Here is an 18494-nt window from a genome sequence, read left to right as displayed (position 1 = left end):
AAAAAAAAAAAAAGGAGGTGGACCTCCTAAACTAGACTACATTTTATGTTTTGTTTTTCTTTTCCTAGGAGATCACTCTTCAGCAAGTAATGTCACAAATTGCTAATGTGAAAAAGGATATGATTATTTTGGAGAAGAGTGAATTTTCAGCCCTTAGAGCAGAAAATGAGGTAAAACTACAGTGCCACTCACACTTATAAAATTCGTTAAGACATTGAGATGTAATATACATACACAAAAGGGTACAAGTAAGCGTACAGCCAGGTGAATATTCACAGTGTGCACACGCCAGTCAGATCAAGAAGCAGAATGTCACCAGTGTCCCGGAAGTCCTGCTTTTGCCCCTTCCGGGCACTCCTCCCACAGAGGGGATCGCCCTCCTGGCCAGTTTCACCATTGACGAGTTTTGCCTACCCTAGCACTTCATTTGGGGGAGTCAACAGTGTGTCTTGTAGCAGTAGGTCATTTTTTCATTATTTGTGTATTATATGAATATGCCGTATCACTCTATTGTGATGCATATTAGAATTGTTTCCAGTTTGGGGTTATTGTGGAGATGTGCTGCTGAATATCCCTTTTGTTTCCTTAGGTATGGCGTATGGGATCAGCGTTTAAATAAGTGCTGTCTACGCATCTTCCTTTTATTTTCAGTCCTATGTAAAGGCCATTTATTGCCAGTTGATCTTAGCCTCATAAGAAACCTTACAGCAAAAAGATAAACTTTGAAACTCTCTAAGTTGTCCTTGAAATCAGCTATTTGAGGGCAGAATTAGTTAAAAGAAAAATTGAAGGAGGTGTTAAAGCAGGGTCACCGAAGGCAAATGTGCATGTTAAAAACAATTAATTGTGTTACTAATTTTACATAACCTTCAAGATAAATAAAACTAATTTCAGAACACACACACATGCATTGTAGTACTACTATTCAATTAATATTGTGTTCCAAATGTGGTCAAGTTCATGTTGAATGGGGGAAGAGCTTGTACATAAATACATGTTGTAATATTTATTAATTACCAAGTTTTATATTTTTCTTCTACCTTTCTAAACATATCTTTGACCTGTTTCTTTTTAATGTGTTTTTAGAAAATAAAACTTGAACTACATCAGTTAAAACAACAAGTAATGGTAAGATTCTCTTTCCTATTGGCGGGCTTATTTGTAATTATATAAATGTGTTAATGTAATGTCAGAAATATACTATATGTTCTAAAAAACTTAATTCTGTGTAAAATGTTTGTATAATATGCCTCCAAATTACACACGGGAAAATTTAGCTAAGAACAAAGCCAATGAATATATTACTAATGTCTGTAACCAAATTCATTAAGAAAATTGTGTTCTCGGAGGAATTATGTCGTTTTTAAATCAAAATTTTTCTAAAGTACCCACATGGAATCCTAGATTCTCTTAAAAGAGACCATCTTTAGAGAATTGCATGTGATTTTTAAATGACAGCCATGTCAGCTGTTTGATTTATTTTTTTTAAGTAGAAAGTACATTGACGTTCCAGAAGAAAAGATTTTAATTAGTATCAGAGAGAAGCCTTTATTTAAACCAAAAACTAATATTTTGCTTCTTTGAGTTCATCTTTGATTTCTGAAGTTGTCTAAGGAACAGCTTTATTTGTAAATTCCACAAGATTATGTGGGGAATATTGTGGTTAAAAACAACAATAACCCACTCTAGACTGGCTTAAGCATGGAAGGGGATTTTTTGCGTATGTAGCTGGGAAGCCCTAAGACGGAACAGCTTTATTTGTAAATTCCACAAGATTATGTGGGGAATATTGTGGTTAAAAACAACAGTAACCCACTCTAGACTGGCTTAAGCATGGAAGGGGATTTTTTGCGTATGTAGCTGGGAAGCCCTAAGACAGGGCTGACCTCAGACGCAACTTGGCCAGAGTCCCCTGAGATCATTAGGCCCTAGCCTTTTTCTCTGGCATCCTCTGGCTCTGCCCTTCCCTGGGCTGGCTCCCTCAGCTGGAGGCAGCCATGGCAGTGACGTCTCAGAAGGTTTGGATTTCTCACTTTGGATTTCTCTCTCTCTTTGTTGTTTGCCCTCCTACTAGGATGAAGTGACCAAAGTCCGAACAGACACCAAATTAGACTTCAATCTAGAAAAGAGCAGAGTAAAAGAATTGGTATGTTCCTTTATTAAAAATAGATTATGGATTAACTTCTTTTCAGGATAGAATGCTTGGTTAAATTTATATTTATATACAGGCCACAAGTACTGTTAAATATTTACCTGTTTATCTGTGTTAGACACAATTTTTTCTTTAATTACATTTTAGGTTAGGGCTTAAATTTGATGCTTTCAAAAGTAACCTTAAAATTAAAATCTTGGTTAAATTGAGTTTGAATCCTTTTTTGTTTCAGAGATACTAGATTATATGTTACATAGACATTAAATTCAATTCAATCTTGATCTATTTAATACTGACTTAAATCTCCACAGGCCCTAATTTTGCAAAAGTTGATTATCTCAGACCTGAATCATATTAAATTATTAATATTAAATAAAATTAAATTTAACACTGAAATTCAAGATTAAAAAAATATTCTATATTATCTTTTAAATACAATAAGAAGTTCTTTGTTTTAGTGAAGATATGTGTTGAGTTACCTCTAGTGATTTTTTAACTCTCAGGATATTTATCTGTCTTCTGGCTCAGACTTTATTCAGATTTGGTAAGGTTAGTTAGGTACCTTTTTTATTCTCAGCATAACAAGAAATAGGGCACATAGAGCACTTTTCACTAACACAAAACTGAATACACGTGCAGAAACTGAGTACTCACACTTGTGTCTTATCATTTTTTGTTATTTGCTTTTAATCAAAACGTGCTATGATAAATGAAGCTAATATTGAAATTCAAACACGTACTTAATTGTATTTTGGAACTGCCTCTGGATTTCAAGAGTTAAGTTGAGCTTCGTTATACAAAATAATTATATGCCCATTTTACCCATCTTTTTAGTCTTATAACACCTTTCAACCAGGAAGATTAAATCACCTAGTGTCACTAAGATATTTAATGACCACAAGCATATGACTAGTATCTAAAAGAAACTCTTTTGGTTACCTTTTTCCTTATGGGTTGTGTACTTAGGAAAAATTCTCAATTCACTTGGTGTGGGAAAGTGATTAACTGCGTATAGCTAACCAAGCTGGGAAGAAATACATCTAGAAGACTGGGAAATATAGGATGTGAATGTGGATTAAAGCCGGTGAATTTATGTGATTTACTAGCCAAGCTCAGAATTAGTTCTTGAGAATCCTAAACTTAGATTACTCTGAAGCACAGGGCAGTAGTATATTATGCTGCTACTGTGTACGTAGCACGCACTGATGAAGATGAGTTACTTGGCCCTCTCATTCTCTTGGTAAAGTTATAATACTAAATTAAAAATTAAATTAACCTTGGTGATATTTACAGCCAGTTTCAAAAGAAGTATGGCACATAAACTATTTTTGGGTATGGGTAGATGGATCCACATAGATGGTATTTTTAAAATTATGACAGTGTCTTAAATTAACCTTGGTGATATTTACAGCCAGTTTCAAAAGAAGTATGGCACATAAACTATTTCTGGGTATGGGTAGATGGATCCACATAGATGGTATTTTTAAAATTATGACAGTGTCAAGATTTAGGCTTTGCTTATCTCCTGCAGGTGAGTCAATGTTAAGTTAGTGAAGTGTGGACTTTAAAGGTGTGCAGAAAATCGGTTCCATACTGCCCTCTGGTGGTGGTCCAATGCATAGCACTCTCGTTTGAAACCCTGATGTTCATTGTTCTTTGGATTTATGACTAGTCCTTAATTTGGTTTTTTGTTTTGTTTTGTTTTTCTTTTTCTGTTTCTAAGCAATGCTGTTTTTATACTCAATCCCTCTAGTAGTCCCAGGGGAACATTTCGTAGCTAGAAATTTCTAGATAATTCAAAGCATTAACTTTTTCCCCTATAACAATGTTAATTTAGGTCTTAAAATTCTTCATTTATAGATTGTCATTTGCACAATTAAATCTTAATGCACAGTGCAAAGGAGATAGGTTTGATTTTGATCTTAATGTCAACAAAACTACACTAAGTCTTTTCACTGACATTAATAGCCAAAGGCAAGGTATTGTTTTTAATTCCTGTAGAACTAGTCAGTTCCTTTAGTAACACTGGATTGTGATTACATCCAAGTGGTTTTTTTATTTATTATTGTTAAAACCAACATGTGATGGATTAGTGTATTTCCTGTTGTGTCTTATCACAACACGATGTCTTTGTCCAGAATATTTCTTGCAGCTGTCTTCTCCCCAGCTTTATATCTTTCCTGTCTTTTGTCCAAGCCTCAAGTACTGACCTGTTTTGATTGTAGTTATGATGGGACAATTTCTAAATTGAATTGGTTCTTCACCATTTTCAACCCTCTCATAGCCAAAAAGCATATGACTCAGCATCCATCTAACTTGGTCCCAGGGAATTCTGTTTTAGTAGTGGGAGGGACCTAGAGACATCACAGAGAAGAAATGAAAAGAGAAAAACAGAGAGATAGGTGACAGATGACAAAAGGGAATCCAAGTATTGGAACAGTGAGTGAGTATAAATAAGAAACCTCAAATAACAGATACAAAGAAAGTGGCAGATAGCCTACTCTATCTTAGAGGTGATTTTCTGATATTACATGTTCTAGGAAGTACTGAGAACAGAATGTTTAAGACACCAGAAAAGGAAAAGGCACCAGAGAAGGAGAGAGAGGAGTAGATCAGGATCTGACTCATGTTACATGTTTGTTTCAGTATTCATTGAATGAAAGGAAGCTGCTGGAATTGAGGACAGAAATAGTGGCACTGGTAAGAAATCAGACTTTGACTTTTCTTTGTCATTTATTCATCTTTGCTTCATCCTGTATGTGGTTTCTGTTGTTTGTGATGATGTATTATAGGAAGATATACGCAGGTTTATTGTCCTTTGTTGCAAATGACAGGATTTTCTTTGTTTTTAAAGGCTGAATAGTATTCCATTGTATGTATATACCACATTTTGTTTATTCATCTGTCAGTGGACACTTGGGTTTCTTCCACCTTTTGGCTGTTGTCAATAATGCTGCAGTAAACATGGGTTTGCAGGTATCTGATGGAGCCCCTGCTTTCAGTTCTTTTGGGTATATACTCAAAAGTGGGGTGTCACAGGATTTTTTGCACTTAAGAAAATACTTAATTACCTTAATGAAAATTTAAATCTCAGTGAATGGAGAACAGTAAGGAATGTTTAATTTATGGCATGAGGGTACTCCTTTTACATACTGTACTACCTGGGATCTCTGAAACCTATAAGAGGCTTCCATGAGAGAATTCTGGAATGCCAGAATATCCCTCTGGAATATTTTTCTACTCATCCAGGCATTTATTTCCTTATTCTTTGTCTGAATTGATAACCAAAGGGAACTACTTACTGTAGGATTTTCAGTGAAGCATTCCCAGTGTTTTTATGCATTAAAGCATTATACAGTCTCTTTATAACATCAGCCAAACTCACTGCCCTTTTAGAGTTAATTATGTATCTAGTTTAACTGTATTATATCTGGGAAAGGACACAAATTGGCCCTTGGTAGCCAAGACTCATATTAATGAAACACTTGGTGCGTGAATTGTGGAAGAAGAAAGCTTCTAAAAATGTGACTAGAAATAGTGGGAAGACAAGCACTGTTGCTTTTAGAGTATCTAAGGCTACATTCATTTCCTGGAAGCATTTTTGAGTCTACTGTGTAACTTCCACTAACGGCGTCTAGAAGGATGAGGCATATTCGTTGCTATTGAGAACAGCCTGGCTTCATAATGCCATGTCATTTGCGGAGCAATCTATAGTTTACAAAGGCTTTTTCACATAGATGATCACATTTGATTCTCTAAACAGCCTGTGTGAAGGCAGGGCCGATGCTGTTTCTTTCTTTGCTTTTTTCAGACAGAAGGGAACTGAGGCATAGAGAGGTTAAGGGTCCCGACTAATGCAGCATAGAATGAGGACGGTAGAACTGAGATACAGCCCACGTCTTCATGGTCTTACCCCTGGCTTCCCGGTGGCTGAGCACTGTCAGGAAGGAAGTCTAGGATGGGAGCACAGGGACGGAAACCGCAGTGGTCTAATGCTGTGAATCTCCTTGTTTTAAAAGCATGCCCAGCAAGATCGGGCCCTCACCCAGACAGACAGGAAGATAGAAACTGAGGTTGCTGGCCTCAAAACCATGCTCGAGTCGCACAAGCTTGATAATATTAAATATTTAGCAGGTAAGCTTTTTTATGTCTAAGTATGTAAAGCAAACTGAAAAGAAAATAAATCAAGTATATTAAAATAAGTCAGTGAAAGATATGCATTTCACTGGTTCTAATACTTTTTTTTTTCATATTTTGACATATCTGAAATTGGAGAGCATAGTTAACAATTTCCAGTGGATAGAATATCATACTTTAATTGGCATTTTTCTTTCTCAGTAGTGAATAAAATAATGGTGTACTGTACAACTGATGGAATCTTAAATTTGATAAGATACTATAATAAAACTAATTTGGGATTTTAGTGAAATTCAACACAGAATATTTTATTGATACAATGGAAAGTGTTTGAGCTGTGATCTTTCTACTTCAATTGGTGACACTCCTTTCAAGGAGTTATTTTGCTTTTGCAATTTTTGAGCCAAAAGAGGGAATGAAGATTCATGTACCAAAAAAAAAAAAAAATGCCATTATTTTAAGTTAATTTAACATTTTGAATTAATGAAGTATTTTAAAGTTACAGCAGTATTTAGCAGTGAAATTTTGCTCTTTATATTAAAGTATGTGTCCCTGCCTCATATATATCCATATGCTTTGTGATTCTAAACTTACTGAAAATTTTTTTTGAATATTGAATGCATTGTACTTTGAAGATGATGACTTAGGTGTGGGGTTTACTATTTTAGTAAGCAGACACTTCGTGGAATATGGCACATCAGCACTAAGTTTCTGGGTTTTCTTTTTTTATTTTCTTGGTGGATAGGTGAATGAGTTTCTGTGTTTTCTTAATAAAAAGATGTGTCCTCATGTAACTATTAATAGCACTAATTGTACTCTCCATTTTTTTTTTTTTTAAACAGGATCTATATTTACGTGCCTAACAGTAGCTCTGGGATTTTATCGCCTGTGGATGTAATAAAGTATCTATTTAAAGAGATTTTTATTGTTCTGCCTTGAGAATACCACATTGTTGTCCCTTTTTTTCTTGTTTTAAATTTTAACCCTGATATTGACTTAATGTATATTATTTATATTTCTGCAAATTATGGACACATAACCAGAGGAAAGAAGTCAGGAATTGCACAACCATTCCTTTCATTTCTGTTTAGTTGACTTTTTAACTGAGTGGTGTTGGACAACTCATTGAAGCCTCCGCTCAGTGGCAGCAGTGAACTTGTGCTAAACTGTGGTGCATACCAACAAAATATATTTGTATGATTCTCTACAATTTAAGTCTTTTGTCACATTGAAGATTTGGGGGTCTCCATGTAAAGGGCAGCCCAGTGGCTTTCATAAGTGCTGAACAATCATTGAAACTAAACCAAGAGCACCAGATCCTCTTTACGGAATGACCCAGTCCTTAACCTCAACTAGTCCCTGTGCCCAAGAGTTGTTTCACCTGTAGCTGGCTGGTAGGTTAATTATACAACGGTACTTCTGCGCGTAGAGGAAGGGTTTCTTGCCTTTGATTTCCGTGGCAGCTATTAGTAAGTATTGTTATGGTTATTTTTAATGTGCCTTCCAGCTACAAAATCTCGTTGCCTAATGAAGCATTGTAATTGTAATGGGGACTCTCCTTTATCTCTCCGAATGCTGCATTTCCCTTCCTCCCTCCCTGTCCTTTTCTCTCATGGTTTGAGAACTGTGGTAATCCTCCCCTCGTGCCATTACTTGCCTAGAAAACTTGGCTGTTTCTTAGCCTAGAACTCTACTTCTGTGTGTGGAACAGATTCTACTTCCTTCTGGGATTCATCTGTCTTTCACACAAGGGAGAGATTCAGCTTTCCTTCTGTAGGATATCTACATGTCTCTCACACACACTTTTCATAAATGAAACTTGTCATTAACGTCTACACCTTTGTCTATGACCAGCTCAGATTGTAGGCTTTCAGAATTAGAAGAGTGCTGTGCCAGGCATCATCCCAGCTTAGATTGATTTTTTTGTTTGTTTTTTTTTAAAAGACATTCTCATACCTACTTTATATTTAAAATAAATAAATCCTGATACAATGGAATTATTTTGAAGAAGCACATTCTCATCTTATTTAAATGCCTGGCACATGGGTAAGAAGAAACATTTTACAAACAATGAAATTGATAGAGCCTTTTCTTCCTCCACATATACACACACAATCTTGTACAGTGGAGAAACCAGATAAAGATTTCTTGATCAGATTGGTAGACTAAGTTACCCGTTGTCACTGTTCCAACCACAATGGTAAAAGTTATGTTTCACCCTTTGGATGTCATTTCTCAATTTTGGGAGGTATAAGTCGTTGCCTTTTTAGAAAAAATTTGTATGGTCCAAATATCTTGAGCACCATATAATATGAAAATCAAGTATTTTTGCATTTGTGACAGCAGTTTCAAAGTAAAATAAAATTTTAATCTTTTTCAAGTAGATCAAAAATTGTCTTAACTTTAATAATTATTTTATCGATACATTTTTCCCCTTTCAGAAAGAGACCCCAGAAAAGACTGCATGCACATTTAGCAATTGTTTTAAGTATTGAAGCCCTATGGAATGGCATCCCATTAAGACTACAATGTAACTGCTTAATATAGGTGTAACTTTAGTTGGTCAGAGGTTGTAGAAGGGCATGAAGCCTACATGCTCTTATCAAGTCACACCCCCAAAATATGGACCCCCCAGGAGAAAAAGTATCATATGCAATTATGTTCCAAACTAAACACTAACCTTGTACAGGTTAAAAAGAGTGAAGTGTCCTTATATCCTGATAAAATATTTTTTAAATAACGTGGTGGGGTGACATTCTTGCATCTGCTAAAAGTATTTTCACATGTCATTCCTCCTAGTGTTGGTGGACTGCATCATTCTGTCCCTTAATTTGGGTCTTTGCAGTACAGAAGAGCCTTTTTTTGGCCTTGGGAACAACGAACTCTCCTTTTGATGTGGGTTTCATGCATATTTGGAGGTTAGGAGGGTTCAGGTCTGTGTTCTCTTAATTAAATGTGTTCTACTTGAAAAGCATTTGAGGCAAAAATACAAGTGTATCCTTCCTACTGTTGGCTCAGACGTCCGTGGATGATAGTATGGGCATGCTATAGGACTAGACATTAGTGTTAAAACCTTCTGAGCCACCCTGGCTTATAAGGATTCAGATCACCTTAGGAAATTAGGCATTAACACTAGGAAGGGCGAAGTTGCCTGGCAAAACTTCTAGGCAGCAAACTGTGTCTAGCATATGGCGAAATTAACCATAGATAGATCCAGATACTAACCCCCTTGCAGGGGTGGAGGAAATGTTGTCAGATGCCTAAATCGGAACATCAAATGGACAGAACTTTTGTATTTCCTTTTCATGCACTAATCACTCTTCATTTTTAGGTGGTTTCTCTGCATTCCTACCTTCTTCCCTCCCCTCCCTTGTCCTTTGTCTTTTTTAAAGAGCCTGAGCTCCAATTTCCCTCCTTTCCTGCTCCATTAATAAGCAAAACCTGTTTGCGTGTACTGTTCTTTACTGGGAACACTAGTTTCGATCTCTGTATTGGTTTTATTCTCTCAGCTGGTTTTCTAGCTTAATATCTAGCAAAACTAAATCTGAATGTATTCATCTTTTCCCTTAAGTGTGCCAAGCTCCTCAGTTGGGAAGTCACAAGTTCAAGAACAAAGGCTTGACTCAAACCAGAAGTCTTGCTGGAATCTGTCTCTGAACACTTTAAAAGCAGCTCTCGAGCCACAGCAGACATGTCTCCATGTGCCTGGATCGTCTGTCTCAACTTTTACGCTCTTCTTCCCTTTGTGACTGTACTCAGTGACATAATCTTCTCTCCTATTTTCTAGTCTCCTTTCCAGCCTCTCTGCCTGTTGATTTACCATGTCAGCATTAGCAAACACTTCTCTTTCCCCACCCTAACATGCTATGTTCTAAGTTTATATAATTCTGGACAAATGGCAAATAGACTGTACTATAGAATTCATGTCTAGAAAACTTTTAACACAAGTTTATCGAATTTGCTGTGGCTTTTTTGGAACTAAAGCAAAAACATGTTAACCACAAGTAATTTCTTCTTTATGTATGTAAAGTGTTTGAGGATGTTTAGCTTTCATTGGAATTTTATTTGGAAAATATCTTTCTACAGATTTAAATTTATATTCCTGTGATTATAGCCCAAATTATTTCTTAACTCTTTTATTAAGCAAATATTCAGTTACATTTTATTATCTGATAAAGTGGGTGTAATATTTTTGTCAAATATTTTGTTCTGTGTGACTAATAAACTTCTGATCATTCAAGTTGAATATTGACAAACCAGAACAACTTCTGCCTATGCTACGTTTCAACTGTTAGTTCCATCCATTTGTATAACGATGGCCTTGGTGAATTAATTACAAGTAAATCTAATAACTGAATTTGGATTTACATAGAAAATAAATTTGAAAATGATTATTTTACTTATAAAGTAAGTTTTAATTATTCAAAAGAATTCTCTAGCATGATCGTGTAACATTTTAACATCTTGTTTGAGGGGAAATAATGAGGCTTATACAAAAGTTCTGGTTACACTGTAGTCCCTACACATCTCTAGTTCCCCATTTCACATTGGTGGTGTGTGAACAAACTAAAAACCTTTTCTTTGTCTTAAATCTTTGATTTCTTTAAAAATAAGAAAATTGTTTTAAAGAAAGGCATTTTCTAGAAACAGCTTTCTTTCTCCCTTGAATCTAAACCTCTGGTACAACATAGCAGAGCTGATTCACCATTCCACATGCTGCCAATCATGTATCCATGTTAATTCTGCACTTTCCACAGGAGGCTGTTGCCATGGAGCCAAGGGATAGTGGACTGGGATGGTGGATGGGGGCTGTAGGGACCACTGTCTACCACAAGGGTCAAAGCCTTAAGTTAAATAGAGATCAATGAGATTTGGGTCTTCTTTTACATATCAAATATGCAGATAACTTTTCAGGCCAACACTTTTGGGAATGAGTAGTTGAAATGTATAGGCATTTTGTAAGGTCTTAACTTTTTCTTTCAGTTTAATTTTTTTTTTTTGCATTTACTCTATGTTTCTGTAAACCCTAATCAGTTGATCGTGATTCTGAAGCTTCTTAGCTTAATATTTAATTCCAGGAAGCTGCACTTGTAGTTCCAACGTAGCATGTCATTTCCACAGTTAATGTCTTTCAACAAAAGTTTTTAAAATACTTTCCTACTCAGCCACGGCAGGCTCCACATGACTCATTCTCCTGGGAGAAAAACACAGCTGCTAAATGGCATCCTGTCGCATACAGCCCCGAAGTCAGTGTCTTTTCCTAACACAGAAGGACTTTTACATTTATTTTATAGTATTTTATGGTTTGCATGAACGTCACGGCATTCTGAGGGGCAGTATAATAGGTGATGTCTCTCTCCAACCTCAAGAATTGCTTTCTGGGCCGGCCCGGTGGTGCACTCGGTAGAGTGTGGTGCTTGGGAGCGCGGCGGTGCTCCCGCCGAGGGTTCAGATCCCATATAGAGACCGGTCCGCTCACTGGTTGAGCACGGTGCGGGCACGACACTGTGGGTTGCGATCCCATTGCTGGTCGCAGTACGGGCGTGACACTGAGGGTTGCGATCCCGTTACCGGTCACGAAAAAAGACAAAAAGGAAAAAAAAAATTGCTTTCTGTAAAAACGTCAGCACTTAAGATTGTGTGAGGAAAGGGAAGCCCAGAGGATCAAGATATTGAATATGAATATCTTTGTTTTTACATTTGTGCCAGTTAGTTGGATGCTCTCAACTGCAGGTAATGTAAAATGAACAGTGACTTACACCTAATGGCTTTTATTACTTCATTCTAGATGTAGGCCATCCTCAGGGCTGGACTGGCAGCTGGACGGTGCCGTTGAGGAGTGGAGCTCTCTTTCCATCACTCCGTTCTCTCTGTGTTAGCTTTCACCTTCAGGCTGGGATTATCTGATCACAAGAGGGCTGCCACAGCTCCAGGCATCGCATCCTCACATGACAGCATCCAAAGCAAGAAGGGAGGGAGATGCAGAGGGCCCTTCTCATGTGTTTCTCTCCCTCAAATCCCCTTATGTCTCACAGACCAGGAGTGGGTCCCATAGCCACCTGCAGAAGGACAGGTTTTAAAAAAGAATGTTTAGCTTGCTCCCTTCTCTGTTAGGACGTGGGCAAGGAAGAAGGAGGCTGGGAAGGGATGTGGGGTTGGCATTCAACACTGCTGGTCACAATGTTCGTGAAAATAAGACACAGGCTGCACACTTAAGAGAACCATACAATTAGTGTTAGATTGCCATCCCTTAGTGGCTAGAAACCCTTCAAAAGGTTCCTTTTATTTCCAGTGGTTTGTGGGTATTTTACTTTATTTCTGTTCCACATTATATTTTTACTGGCTCTCCAACCAAATCTTCAATTCCTATTTTTTTTTTATGGCTAGTTTCTAAAATCCCACCATAGTTCTGGATTAACTCAAATGCCTAAGGGGAAAAAAGTTAATTAACAAATTCACGTAGACGTGGATATTTCTCAAAACTTCTTTTCAGTATACAGAGTTATATATCCCTGGCTTTGCCATATTGTTTTAACCCAAGGGTAGCCCAATCCAGGTACAATTCCCTTTCCCTTAAAAGGAGCAGAGTACAGTTCCAACAACTGTTTCTTTTGCCTCGGCTGCCTTAGACTGCACAAAAGCATGAACTGCAGTCCATCTCTCTTCTCAGCTTCCAGGCTCTGTCTTTTCTAACTGTCTCCTAAAGAATAACTCACATCATCTATACTTGTTCTAAAATTCGCAGGATTATGGGAAAAGTGTACAAAAACACATCTACATTTGGTAGAATTCACTCAGTCAGTGGCCCTCAAGCTTATTCAGAGAGTGCTGGCCTAGAAGGCACTGTGTTCTCTACTGGACAACATGCTGTCTGTGGGATGCTGCAGATTACTCATGTATCCAATTCCTTCATCCAACCTAGGAACAGGCATACTTACCTGCAGAAAATATGGCTGTGATAACTGCAATTGTTACAAGGTCAGGTGCTTATGAAAAAAAAAGCTATTGAGCCTAGTTATTAAGAAATATAAGTTTGTTCCAGTGACATTTATGTGAATGCCTTTGCTTGGCTGTGAGCTCCAGCAAGTGCTAGTAAACAAGCACTAGCAAGTCCCCCAAATTTAAGAGAATTCTAAGGGAAAAAGTCTAAGATTGAGAAAGTCCTACCTATTAACTTTTTCCCTGCAAATTAATAAAACCATGATTATTTTATTTTAGCAGCACAGTATTTTGTTATGGTTGCTAAACAACAGTTTTCATAGGCAGATAATTTGGCAACCACTAATGTAATGAGTCAGGAGCCCTGAATTTAGCTCCCGACTTTGCCACTTGTCCATCCAAGATAAACGTTTAACCTCACCAAGCCTTAGTCAGCTCAGGCTACTATTACAGAATACCATAGTTTGGGTGGCTTAAACAACAAACATTTATTTCTCACAGTTCTGGAGGCTGGGAAGCCTACAATCCAGGAACCGGCAGACATGGTGTCTGGTGAGGACCCCTTCCTGATTCACAGATGACTGTCATCTTGCTGTGTCTTCACACAGCAGGAGAGAGAGAGAATGGAAGCCAGCTCTCATGTCTCTTCTCATAAGGGCACTAATCCCATCAGGAGGGACCCACCCTCGTGACCTAATTATCTCCTAATACCATCACATCAGGGATTAGGGCTTCAACATATGAATTTGGGGGGGGATGCAAGCACCCATTTCACAGCACCTCAGCGCTCATTTTCTGTTCATCATGATCCTATGAAGTAAGTACTATAATGATTTCTATTTTAAGATGAGGACACTGAGGCATAGAAAGCTGAAGTAACTTGCCCAAGAGCACCAGCTAATAGGTGGTGACTCCAGATTCAAAGCTAAGCATTCTGACTCCAAGGAACAGATACCTTACCTGGCTGATTGCACTTGGTAAGGATTGAATGAGGTCAAACATGTGAAAATGTCTTGTAAATGATAAAACTCCATACATGCATAGAAAATACTGTGTTCTGTGTGCAATAACTGGGATCATTTACTAGTAATTACTAGCAATACTATTTGTACAACCACCCAAACAAGCAAATTTCCTAGTTTGCTCCCTAGCAACCACCCCGGAGTACCAAGACAGACAAATTTATTAAGAAAAATGCTAGTGTGCTAGCAAAAGAACATTCTCCTTTGAACAGCTTGGGTACAGACTGTAGTAGGCATTGGAAGAACACAGATACCAGAGGAAATACTCAGAAGCTCTCTGGTATTGTACCCCATCAACAGATCCCAGGCTGATTATGAATGTTCTTGTTTTTATTTGGGGATCTTTGAATAAAGGGGTTGATGTTGACATGAAGCCCACTGTTTAGGCCTTATATTCATCCAAAGTTTAGGCCATAAATAATTCCTACTGTTTGATTTGATACCCTTCCTTCGTGACATGATCATTAACTAGTATATTTCTTTCTTAAACATCCAAATCAACCACATGCAGCTCTTCATGAAAAAAAAAAACAAAAACAAAAACAAATGTCAGACACTTTTCAAAAGTTTCCCAGAAAGCTAGGCTACCCAAATCCTGACCAGGCCCTTGGGAATAGTATATTTCTTTCTTAAACATCCAAATCAACCACATGCAGCTCTTCATGAAAAAAAAAAAACAAAAACAAAAACAAATGTCAGACACTTTTCAAAAGTTTCCCAGAAAGCTAGGCTACCCAAATCCTGACCAGGCCCTTGGGAGCATTCACACCTCATCCAAAATCTGTGTTTTATTTGTATAAACCCTTCTCCTCAGCTCTCAGTTCTTTATGGAGGCACAGAAGCCGCATGTCTCCTACTCTTAGATTTCAGATCTCAAAAAGGGTGGAGGAAGAATGGGCACACTTGCAGGGCACACCATCTTTTCACCCCGATCTCTTGGGTGCTAAAAGTTTAATGTATACTTGCCTATTCTGGTGAAGTTATATATGCATATGTATAAACCTACTCTGGTGACATTGTGTATGTTTCTGTGTGTGCACAAAACGTCACCAAAATAGGCAAATCCATAGAGACAGATGGTTGCCTAGGGCTGGAAGGTTTGGGGGTAAACAGAGTGACTGTTGATAGCTCAAGGTTTGTTTTTGAGATGATAAACCTGTTCTAAAATCGATTATGGGATTAGTTGCACAACTCAGTGAATATACTAAAAACCATTAAATTGCACACTTTATATGGGTACATTGCATGTTGAATTATATCTCAATAAAGCTGACCAAAAAAGAAAAAAATAAAGTTCAACCTCAGATGGCAAAACATTTCTTTAAAAAAAAAAAGGAAGCTCAGAAATCACCTATCCATTCTACACCTTCAATGTACAGATGAAAAACTGGAGCCAGAGATTTTTGCACTTTGTTTTTTTTTTTTAATCTGCAGCACCTGGTATTTCTTTAAAGCCGACAGCCCAGGAGGTCTTCCATGCAAGTTCTAGCCAGACCCGACCTTGCTTAGCTTCTGAGATCAGGCAGAGGGGGCGCATTCAAGGTGATGTGGCTGCCTAGACTTCCTGTTTTAAATTTTTAATTATTTTTACCTCTTTAGAGAATTTTGCTCTGATGGCAAGGATCCCACAGCTTGTTGCTGGACGCCCCAGCCTGGGATCTGAATGCACCGACTCCTCCCCGGCCCCGTATCCACATGACTAATATCCCTGGGAAGACAATGCTTGTTTGTGGTTAAAGCCTACATTACTTTTTATTAGGGTTCAGTGATAACTAAATGAAATGATCTAGTCATCTTCCCTATATTTAAGATGTTTTATGAGGGGCAGAGCCTACTCCTGGTCAGCACAAGCAGAGAAACTGAAGTCATCTTTTGTGAGTTTGTCCCCCCACCTGCACTGTGGGCTCCTGGGCAGGGGCAGCGCTTGCTGGTGGCTCACGCCTCAGAGGCTGACCGCAGGGAGGCCTCTGCTAGGAAGCCAGGAGGGGGTGCCATAAATGCTGTCACACCCCTAGGCAGGAAGGGCCAGCGGTTAGCCACCCAGGGAGCTCAGGCCACCCCACACCAGAGAAAAGCCCTTAGCAATCCCCAAACTCTGGACTGACCCAGGCCCAGGCAGGCAAGCTGAATGCACCTTGGAATGCAATTGGGAAAGGTCTCCTTAGACCTTCCAGCATCCTCTGAGAAATGTCCATCCTCTTCCAGTCCTCTCTTCCTGGGCCCAGTCTTCCTGGGCCTCTACATCCAGGAGGTCGCTGAAGGGAGGGTGGCGGAGCAGCCTGAAGCCCACAGCAAAGTGACAGGACTGCAGCAGGGCTGGTCTGGCACCACAGAATCTCTTTGAAGCTTAGTTGGCTCGTCTGTCGAGTAAGGCAGGTGAACCAGTGATTCTGTCGTCCTTTCCAGCCCCACCACTCTGATTCTAAAGCACTTCAGTCTTGGAACTCTGGGCAAGCAGGGCCCCAGCACACAGGGAACAATCACACACTTAACCCCACAAGGAAGAGGCCTTCCTATGAAGAATGCCCATTACAGTCACTAAAAGTAACACAGGTTAGCAAAAAGGGGAACATTTTGTAAAAAAATCTAACCCGTTGTCATCTGCCCCCAACATTACCCTGAATCTCCAGCATTCTTTGTTGAAACTTATTTGCTCCAGGAGGCTGCATGGATCGGCCCCGTTCTTCTCTGGGTCCCTCCCCATTCACGTGCTGTGTCATGGTGAGGAGCCAGGGCCAGGCCGCCTCGGTTTGGATTCTGTGTGACCTTGGGCAAATGACTTGACTTCTCAGTGCCTCAGTTTCCACATCAGTAAAGGAGGGGTAATAGCAGTCCCTGCCTCATCAGGTCATTATGAGGAGGAAATTAGTTTATATAAACCAACATCACTGGAAGGACTGTCCTCTTCCTAGACTATAATAACGTGCCACGTGCGTTGGGGTCTTCCATGAATGCGAGAACAGCTGCCACCTTGCCTGTGGGCCTTCTATCTCCGAAACCTTGTTTCACATTTCCCCCCGAGAATGTCCTTTAGCTGTAGCCACCCTGGGATCACCAGACTCCCCTGCTCCGGGCTTCAGGTTACAGTTTAGAATTAGCCACATGACCCTCTGAGGGGTCCCAAGGAGGTGGGAGCACGGGGGAAGTGCGTGGAAGTAGAGCGGCGGTGGAGACGCGTGTGCTGGATGAGGAGCCAGCCCCCATCAGATGCTGGCATCCACTGAGAGGGCACAGAGCCTACAGATGCCGAGGTTATAAAATCCTGGATTTATGTCGTAGTATGTGTCTATTAGGCAAGGTCTGCTGCTGCTACATCCTAGCTACGTTGACAATTGGAATCTTCCAGATTGTTCCTTGTGTGATTATAAACTGTCTTTGGAGTAGCATGGTGTGGGTGGATGCAGTTTATAGAATGCCTTGGACCAATCAGCCTGCTCCTCAAGAGAACACTGGCTTTCCACTCTTCCAGCGTGGGTCTTGCAAAACAACATATTATGTCAATCTGTCTTGGGAAAAAGCAGAGGAGAAAGGACGTCATTTGATTTAAGGACATGAAAAAATACCAGAGCATAGAGCCAGCCCTGAAGAGAATTCAGGAGTGATGTGTCTTTTATGCATCTTCCTCCTCTCTCTGGACCTTTTCTTCACTCCATAGTATCCTCCTTCGGTCCAATGCCCATTGCCTTCCTGTATTCTCAGAACCCCAACCCACCCAAATTAAACACAAAACGCTTTACACTCAGGAAAGGAGCTTATCTCACCGTTTACAGTTTCATTATGAAGGTGGGTTTTGACAAGACCTGGGTTCAAATCCTAGTTCTGCTTTGTAATTGTCTGAACTAGTGCAAATTAGCTAACCTCTGCTATGTGAAATACAGATCATAATGCTCATTGTATCTTGTACTACGCATTCAGCTGCAAGTAACTGAAAAGCTGACTCAAAAGAGTTTATCCAATAAGCACATTTTTTGACCCCCATAACCAGAAATTCAAAGGTGGGGCAGGCCGATAGAACCTCCCTGACACCAGCATTCATTCTGCATCTCTGCTTTCCATCTTCAGTGCCACATGCATCTTAAGGCTGCTTCCCTTCACGATCAGAATGGCTGCCACCAGGACAGAGGGTCACTCCCACAGCCATGAATTAATAACAGACACTAAAGAAATGCTGTGTGATGGGTGGCTTGGGCCTGGGCTCCTAAGGCAATCACAAGCAAGAAGGGCCAGTATTCCCACAATTGGTA

General features: G+C 39.2%; 1 protein-coding gene across 1 annotated transcript in view; it reads left to right on the top strand.

The window, feature by feature from the left end:
- The window catches only part of LOC103589149 (mitochondrial calcium uniporter regulator 1), an 11249-nt gene extending 4041 nt beyond the window's left edge, over nucleotides 1-7208 (top strand). The window contains exons 2-7 of the mRNA XM_008571044.1: nucleotides 69-170; nucleotides 1087-1128; nucleotides 2075-2146; nucleotides 4799-4852; nucleotides 6172-6286; nucleotides 7132-7208. Coding sequence (XP_008569266.1) covers nucleotides 69-170; nucleotides 1087-1128; nucleotides 2075-2146; nucleotides 4799-4852; nucleotides 6172-6286; nucleotides 7132-7187 — 441 coding nt within the window. The 3' untranslated portion in view covers nucleotides 7188-7208. The remainder of the gene's footprint in view (nucleotides 1-68; nucleotides 171-1086; nucleotides 1129-2074; nucleotides 2147-4798; nucleotides 4853-6171; nucleotides 6287-7131) is intronic.
- The last annotated feature ends 11286 nt before the right edge of the window (nucleotides 7209-18494 follow it).

Source organism: Galeopterus variegatus, unplaced genomic scaffold (assembly GCF_000696425.1).
Source record: "Galeopterus variegatus unplaced genomic scaffold, G_variegatus-3.0.2 Scaffold656, whole genome shotgun sequence".
In the NCBI taxonomy this organism is placed as follows: domain Eukaryota; kingdom Metazoa; phylum Chordata; class Mammalia; order Dermoptera; family Cynocephalidae; genus Galeopterus; species Galeopterus variegatus.
This window is presented reverse-complemented; position numbering and strand designations above follow the sequence as displayed.